This window comes from Emys orbicularis, chromosome 1, assembly GCF_028017835.1.
Source record: "Emys orbicularis isolate rEmyOrb1 chromosome 1, rEmyOrb1.hap1, whole genome shotgun sequence".
Classification (NCBI taxonomy): domain Eukaryota; kingdom Metazoa; phylum Chordata; order Testudines; family Emydidae; genus Emys; species Emys orbicularis.
Genome location: NC_088683.1, coordinates 292710614 through 292719923, shown reverse-complemented (window position 1 = coordinate 292719923; position 9310 = coordinate 292710614). Strand labels below are relative to the sequence as shown.

Below are 9310 nucleotides of genomic sequence, written 5' to 3'. Positions count from 1 at the left end.
AAGAGGGTAAATCGGAGCACCCTGACATACCTCTTCTTTACCATTCATTGTTTGTGCACCTCCTGCTATGTCCCTCCTTATCTGTCTCCTCTTTAAACAATCCCAATTGTTTCATATGGAAGGCTTTCCATGCTGCTGATTAGTTTCGTTCCCCATCTTGGAATGTAATTGGAATCTATTTCTGCTCTATCTTGTTTTTACGGTGGGGTGGCCAGAGCTGACAACAGTGAGGATGAAGTAGTGATTTATAGCTCAGCATTACAATATTTCTAATATTATTCTCCATCCCAGTCCTTAACATTGTATTGTTTGACTGCCAAGGCAATGCAATGTCAGACCCAGCCTTTCTGTACAACCACTCTAAGCTCTAGTTAGTTTATGTGCATATGTATTTGTTTTCAAGTAAAGCACATCACAAGCTTGCAGTTGTGGTTTTCTGAATATATTTATTCTGCGATGCTTGGAAAAGGGATATTTACAATGGGGACATAAATGATCTTCCTACCAAACAGGGCAGATTTCATGCCATCACGGTAACCAGAAACCAGTTTGCTTTTGGCCTTTTGTGCTGATCAGCAGCAATGCATTATCTCCCAATCATAATATCCAGCCCAAGGTGTACCATGAGTAAGAGACAAGGCAACTTCTAAATAGCTTGCCAGCAGCTGATATGGAGCAGGAATGCAGTGTCCCAACACTAAAGGGTTATACTGACATTACAGTGGCTGGTGTGCCATAAATGCTACAGATCAGACAGAACAGAGCTGCTGACACTTCTTCAAAGTGAGGAGCACATTTTATATAGGGAGTGTCTGGTGGATGGTTTTCCATTCTATTCACAATCACCTGGGGCACCTCCCCTCTTGTTTGTGTTCAGGGGGGCCTCTTCCCCTCCTAACTATGATCCCCATGGAAGCTACAGGAATTGCTCATAAGGAAAAGTAACACCGAGGAAGTATTTAAAGTGCTTTTAGCAGGTCTTTCAATAACATTTAGCAAGTGGAAATGGAGAGGAGGTGCCAGCACCATGTAACCCGCCAGCTCTCAGCAGACCACAATGTGGGATTATCCGATCTAGATTAGAGAAATTAGTGTCAGGTTAGTGAAGCTCACAAATCAGTGTCACAAGGCTTTGTTTTATATACCTCTATTTATTTACAAAGTTCACAGGAGAAAATGACGTGTTCTACCAAACCCACAAACTAGCAACTATTCTTTGTTCTGTTGTTAATTTAACATTTTGATGGGCAAAAAATCCAGCCTTGCAGGGGTGAGAAATTGCTGCAAGGCAAAGGCTGTATGTGTATGGCATCCCATGAGCTAACTGGCACCTCTGCCCCGTGGCCTTTACTCTAACCAGCCAGTGCTCCCTTTCGTTAAACTAAGGGTTTTGTCTGAGAATTTTAACGCCTGGGAAGGGTTTGGGTCCAACGCTGCTTTCTGGGGGAGTCTATGCTGGAATTTTTTAGTCATGTTTTAACATGTCCACTCGTACCATTGTAAACATTAGTGTAGACAGGACACACATGTTACTACACTAAGGATACACAACCACGGTAGTTAACATGGGTTAACTAACGTGTTAAAACACAAGTAAAATTAAAGTGTAGCCATGTGATCAATTACGCTGATGTGAATGCAGCTTAACTCCATTGGTTTCAATGGAGTTGTTCCAGATTTACATCAATGTAGCTGAAAGAAGAATTTGGCTCTTCATGTATGAGCAATATGCTTTGACTCTCTGTAGATAACGATACCTTGTCTTCCTACAGCTCTGCCTGACACCACCACATTCCTCACTAAATCATCTAGTTTTAGTCTGGGTTTAAAATTTGTGGTCTCGGTCACAACTAGAAAGTTAACCTAATGTGAGCTAATTATTGCATATATTTAATAAGGAACAACACTGCTATTAAAATTATTACAGCGGATTGGTCCATATTATATAAATTAGAGACCCATTAAATTGTACAGGTCATACGTAAGGGACTGATCCTGGAAACAAGCATGCACATGAGCAACTTTACTTGGGGGAGCTTGGTGACGCTATTCATGTGAGTAAAATTACTCATGTTTGCACAATTAGACCCTAAAATCTTAAACTCCAATCTTGCAGGACACTCATATAGATGGACCCCTGCACCTGCACGGACCTCTTTGCAGTTGGGCCTAGGGGTTACAGTGGACGAGAAGCTGGATATGAGTCAACAGTGTGCCCTTGTTGCTAAGAAGGCTAATGGCATTTTGGGCTGTATAAGTAGGGGCATTGCCAGCAGATCGAGGGACGTGATCATTCCCCTCTATTCGACATTGGTGAGGCCTCATCTGGAGTACTGTGTCCAGTTTTGGGCCCCACACTACAAGAGGGATGTGGAAAAATTGGAAAGAGTCCAGTGGAGGGCAACAAAAATGTTTAGGGGGCTGGAGCATGACTTATGAGGAGAGGCTGAGGGAACTGGGATTGTTTAGTCTGCAGAAGAGAAGAATGAGGGGGGATTTGATAGCTGCTTTCAACTACCTGAAAGGGGGTTCCAAAGAGGATGGATCTAGACTGTTCTCAATGGTACCAGATGACAGAACAAGGAGCAATGGTCTCAAGTTGCAGTGGGGGAGGTTTAGGTTGGATATTAGGAAAAACTTTTTCACTAGGAGGGTGGTGAAGCACTGGAATGGGTTACCTAGGGAGGTGGTGGAATCTCCTTCCTTAGAGGTTTTTAAGGTCAGGCTTGACAAAGCCCTGGCTTGGATGATTTAGTTGGGAATTGGTCCTTCTTTGAGCAGGGGGTTGGACTAGATGACCTCCTGAGGTCCCTTCCAACCCTGATATTCTATGATTCTTATAGTTTGTAAGATCTTGTTAATGAGAAATCAATTTCAAAAGGGCAAAGGCGCTCTTGGAGGTTCCTTGACTATCAAACCCAAACAGAACAACCTCAATATTTGGCACTGTCTCTCACACACTTTTACATAGCAATTTTTACTGATTGACATGTAATAAGTTAACAATGGGGTTTCTAGGTAATTGACGTCACCTTGCCCTTTGCTATTTTGTTGCCTTTCACTAGTTCTATGCCAGTCTCAATGTTCTAAGTTGCCTATTCATTTTCTCTATTAACAGAACAATACAAGTATTAAGAAAAAATACAAAGAATTATAAAACTCCACAAATAGCAAAACAAAAATCTAGTCTTTTATGACTATACTGCTAGAATTAACTGCCCTTCCTTTATAGATTATCTCTCTAGAAGTCCATCCGTGAAGCAGTCTCAGAAGGGGGTTATGTTCTCTTTTTTTATGCTAGTGCTGGTCTCAGTGTAGCCACCAGTATCTCGGGTAGCACTGAAAGCCCTTTCTCCAGATCTGCGTGGGAGCAGGAGTTTGTAGACAGCTGCCCTGTATTTCTTTGAAATGAGGTTGTAGAGGATTGGGTTGATGGATGCGCTCAGATAGAAAAGCTGCAAAGCGAATATATTAAAGTACTGGGAGAAAAGCATCATGCTGGTATCCTAAGTGTTTATAAATATGATCCTGCCCACATGGAATGGCAACCAGCAAATTATAAACGCCAGAACCACCACAGCTGTAAGACAAAACAACACACACAAAATAGTTAAGGGTCAGGAATCAGACTCATTAAACCACTAACATTGTGAATGTCTAGGTACCAAAACATATAATATATTATAAGTCTGATTCTGCTCTCATTACTTCCTCTTCTTACACTAGTGTAGATCAGGAGAAACACCAGTGAAGTAATGAAGTTATATTGGTGTAAGAAAGTGGGAACAGCATCACATCCATTAACTACTTTTCAGAACAAAATAAGGTAATTGGGAATTTCTCCAGCAAAATTCCTAGAGATTATTTAAACACAGGAAAAAGTACATACTTTGGTGAATATGAAATTGTAAACTATTGTATCTTCCCTGTAATAGCAAACACAATAAAAATGAATTTATGTAACATTTTCAACTTCATTTATATAGTATGAAAACTAAGAGGAAAACCAGAATGAGGAGTGTTTTTGTAAAAGTGCACAGCAAATCTATTCTTGTCATCAATTTATTCTTTAACATAGATATGTTGAAAAGGACGGTACTGTTATGCCTGTTCTAATACACTGCATAGTTAATGTGTTCTCTCTACTGGGCTCTTACTGTAATCTACCGTGTGCATTATTTTAAATTATTTCTATTTACAAGTTCAGGAAACACATACAATTCCTTTGTATTACTTGTGACTTTTCAAAAGATAACAACATATGGCCAGTCAATTATAGAAAAAGTTTAATGGTCCAAATTCATCCCTTGCATAATTCCACTAGTTTCAAAGGAATAACCAAGGATCAGTTTGAACCATATGTCAAAAGACACTATCAACTTGAAATTCACATTTCTGTCAGAAAACTTGGTCCTACTCTAGTTAAAAGAAATATCTAAGTTTACTACACCTGAAAGAAGTTCGCAAACACGTATTTTTCTCTAGTGGTTTTAGTTTCTTTGCTTTGTGCAACTGACAGCGCTCTGTATGTAGTCAGTTTCTCTCTTGTTAAAAGAGCTTTACATATGGCAACAGAGGCAGAAAAACCTTCTGAAAAACATTGGCCCATAATGTATAAATGATGCTCAATCAACAACTGGAATCTTTTAAAATTAGCCAATATATTACAAAAATTAACACTGGCAATGTTAATTCAACTCTATAACTGTTAAGAACCTAAAACTAACTGTGTCAATGCATGTAAATAACTGAATTGTTTAACAAGATCTTGTTAATGAGAAATCAATTTCAAAAGGGCAAAGTCTAAAATCTATTGTATACATTTTTCTCTAAGCACTTATATCACAGTTATCACAGAGTATTTTAGTATCTCCTCTGCTTGCAAATAAATGTTATGCATTCCTGCAAGCATGGCTTTGTGGTCTAATCAATATTTTCTAAATACCTAGACAGCTGGGAGCCACATGTTCAAATACCGGCAGGGTCCGTTCAGCCCTCTGTATTTCTCCTGTAGCTGTCTGATACAAAATCGGTGTGTTAGTTGAAGCCTTAGAAGTTAAGGAATGAAAATCAGTACCATTGAAGTCAATGGGAGTATCACCATTGACTTCAATGGAGCCAGGGTTTCATCACAAGTCTTCTTTGCTGCATGGGCCCATCATGATTTGTTAGCCCTTTTCATAAACATGCACCTGACCCCACATTCTCCATTCCTTTGCTGCCAGCCTGGTTATCCACCTCTGAAATGGCTGAATTTCAGTGGTGCTACATAGATAAAGTTAGTGAAGTTAGTTAGCTGTTAGGAAGTATTTTAGGTAGTAGATATCCCAAATATTATTTAAAATTAAATATTATAACCAAGTGCATTTGGGGGGTGGCCCCTCCAAAGCAGTGCTGACGATTATGGTGCACGCAAATGTATGAAAGCAAGATTTAGCAAGTACACCAGAAAAATCTGCTAACAGGGAAACCTATTAGGCAAGGGAAAAAATCTCCCCAGGGAAGAGGCAGAAGCCTCATTATTAGAGTAATTTTAAACTGGACAAAGCTTTGGAGAGAGCATGAACCTCACCTACTGCTAGACATTGGCCGACTACATCTATAGGGACCAGTGGTGGCTTGCTGAGGTCAGAGGTCACCAGGCCCTACCGAGCAGTTTAACCTAAGGGATTTTTCCACCTCTGATGTCCCTGCTCTCAGACACACCCCTGCTGAAATCAGTGGGGTGCAGACATTGGCCGAATTGTGCCCTATGAGGTTCTCAGTCCTTTTCACTCTGCAGTTCACCCTGGAGCCACCCTGCAGAGGTGGGCTGTGGGGAGGGTGCCAGGTTGCCTTGGTCTGTACACGGCTGATCGAGCCCAGCCTAGGGGGAGCTGGGCGGTACCTGGGGATGGAGTGAGGGAAGGGACCGATTCCCTGGAACTCACCCAGGATCCTGATGGTCTGTCTGTGCCCCTTTTCCCTGAGGGCTGCGTTGGGGCCCTGGGGCCGGACCTTGCTCCTCCACAGCGCCCTGCCGATGAGGCCGTAGAGCACGTTGAGGCAGAGGACGGGCAGGATGAAGTAGCTGGTGGTGACCCACAACATGATGCCCAGCAGGCCGGACTCGGTGGCCAGTGGCGTGAGCCGGCACTCGCGGCTGAAGTCGGTCTGGTTGTCCCGCTGCTCCACGCCCACCAGGAAGAAGAAGGGCCCGGCCGAGAGCAGGGCAAAGGCCCACAGGGCCCCGATCACCGCTTTGACCCGGCGCTTGGTGATCATCACCTTGGCCTTGAGCGGGAAGCCGATGGCCAGGTAGCACTCCACGGTGAGCGCCGTGATGTGCAGGATGGTGCAGTAGGTGCAGGCCTCGCTCAGGTAGTAGGAGAGGCGGCAGAGCAGCTGGCCGAAGATCCAGGGCCGGGAGCGCCAGAGGCGGTAGAGGTCGAAGGGCAGCCCCAGCAGGATGAGCAGGTCGGACACGGCCATGCTGCCCAGGTACAGGTTGGTGGTGGTCTTCAGCTCCCGGCAGCGCCGCAGGATCAGCACGGTCAGCACGTTCCCCGCCACCCCCACCACGAAGAGGCCGAGGCACACGGCGGTGACCGGGATGAGCGCGGGCAGCGGCAGGGATCTGCAGAGGCGCTCGTCGCACGGGGACCCCGCCCACGCCTCGCCCGCCACCCTCAGCGCGCTGCTGTTCTCGCAGCCGCCCCCCATGGCGCCGGCCGCTGCGGCTAAGCCCGGGGCTGGGGCTCGGGGGCGCTGCCCGGAGGAGCTGGGAGAGAAGCGCCCTGGCCGCAGCCCATGGTGGGCAGCGAGCGCCCCGCTGCCAGGGCTGGGCCCCGCTCCGGCGAGGCAGGGGCAGCAGGAGCCTCCGCTCGGACTGTTCTTCTGCGGCCGGGGGCAGAGCTAGCAGCTGCCGCCGCTCTGAGGCGTGGGTCGGGCTGAACTCGGCGCCACTGTCCCCTCCGCTCCCCGCGGAGCTTATATGGCTCCTGCTTCAGAGCAGACGTTTTTCAAAGTCTAATCTAATGACTGGCCCCAGCACATCGGAAGCCCATTTTTCACTGCTGGGAAGTGACAGCGAAAGCCAGGACAGCCCCAAGCGTGCACCTGTCGCCAGCAGTTTTTGCTTTAAAGAGCTCCGTCGAGTCAGGAATCAGCGCCCCGCCTAGGCTTAAGAGGAAAAGTACTAGTCAGACCTGGGCAGTTGTGCTTTAAAAACCGAACTGAACCATGGCTTTTAAGGTAGAGTTTTTCGTTCTTTCTTTTAAACTCAGCATGAATTGAACATCACGTTCCAACAAATCTCAAAACGAACCGAGTGGAAACGATTGATTTTCTCCTGCTTTCAGCCAAAACCTTGAATTTTGGATGCGGTCACAATGTTGCGCTGGTATATACACAACTTCATTTTAGAATCTGAAATATCCGGTTAAAAGTTGCAGTCCCTGCTTTGACCTTACTCTCACAAAATTCCCTGTGGAAGTTTTGCCTAAATAGGGGCTGCAGTTCCCTATGACAAAAATAGATTTAAAAGAGCTTGTATGAATGGATCATGTGGAAAAATAGATAATTTTCTTCTGGGCAAGAAGTAGCTTTTTGTACTGTAACCGCTATTTTAAATCACTGCTTCTTAGTCTTCTTGCACTAACTTCTTGTACTGCATAAAGTAGACTATATGCAATATTTAGGAACTATGGAATATTGTTCAATGAAATTGTGATTTTCAAATCAGCGTTTACATTTAATACTCATTCCTTTCTTCACTAACAAAACAATATGGTTATGAAAGCAATAAGGAAAAATAATTTACAGGAGAGCAAAGCTAAGTTTTAAGAAAGACACTTAGTATAGCAATGAGGAGTTTGCCTAATCTCCCTATCAGACTGGTGTCTGAGACAGTGTCTGGTCACACTCATCTTGTCACACTCATCTCATAGACAGAATGCTTAAAATCTTGCAAAAGGAGGAGAATACTATTTTACATGAATTGTTGTCTCATTAAAAACTATGTCTGTCTGCCAGAAAAGTGGGGAAGTCCAGGAATAGTTCAGTTATATCCAAAGATCAATTAACAAACATGGAAAAAGAATGATACTTTTATTTTCCACACATTTTAAAGATACTTTTGCTACATAGTTTGTGTATATTTCTATGAGATTATACATTTTTCATCTGTATGAAGTCCAACATTATACAAGTTTAAAGTGATATGTTTGGTACTGTATCTATAACATTTTAAAAAGTTTAGAGTTTTTTTGGAATGTACAGTATATGAGGTAAAATTAAGATTACATTAAAAACCGTCTTCACTGCAGTAATCTGCACTGAGGTTCAAATGGCAAATACACTATTAAATGACATTTACTATCAAAAATAGGAGTTCATTTGAATTTTACTATGAAAAACATAAGCCACTGCAGTTTAACTGTAGTGACAAATCTTACCATTTTAGACATTCAACCATACAGAAATCTCTGGGCTATTACACTCAATCTCATTTGTACTGCCGAACATGGCACTTTAAGAAGGTTCTAGAAAATATCTGCTGTCACTGTATTTTGTGGGAAGATATTAGCCTCTACATAAAAGTGACAAATTTAAAATAAAATGTAAACATACAGTACATTTTAAAGACAGATCATTCTTACCACTTGAGGGCCAAGTTCTTATCCATTTCTTTTTTAAAACAAAACTCAACAACATTATTCTACAGCACAGATCATTGGACGTAGAAACAATTACAATACATGCCCGTTCTAATATAAGAGAAATTCTTCAGAGATCTTCAAAACACAAGACAGAGGTTCTTTTTATTATTATTTTAAGACTGACAGAAGTGCTTAATACCATTAAAAATGCTAAATCCAACACAAGTAGAAGTCATTAGTGATCCACTATCTTGTAACTGAAATAAATTAAAGCTAATTACAAAATGGATAACAGATAATGTAAGTGTGATGAGACAAGAATTTTTTTAAGATAGTTTCACTACAAGCTTTATGTAATTGGTAGTCATTGACATCTGGCAAGATGTTCCACGGGCTACTTGATAAAGTTAAGTCTGGTCATTCAAGAACTCACAAATGCAAGCTCACAAAACATTGATGAATTATGCAATTGCAAAGTGCTCTAATGCAACATTAACTACATGCAATCAACAATTTGGTACAGTATCCAAAGAGACATTACATTAAACGTTAGGTTCTCAGGAAAAAGAAGGTTGAAGTTTTCTGGTGCAAATTATTACACTCCCCCCTTTGCCCGATTTGGTGCCCCAAAGAACAAAGGCAGTGCTTCATTCCAGTGGCCACGGCAAGTG

At 42.7% G+C, this 9310-nt stretch overlaps 1 protein-coding gene across 1 annotated transcript; it reads right to left on the bottom strand.

The window, feature by feature from the left end:
• Positions 1–3266: 3266 nt before the first annotated feature.
• Positions 3267–6702, bottom strand: LOC135895314 (motilin receptor-like). Its single transcript, XM_065423385.1, is given in 2 exon segments — positions 3267–3580; positions 5931–6702. Coding segments are annotated over 2 exon segments (1086 nt in total).
• Positions 6703–9310: the final 2608 nt, after the last annotated feature.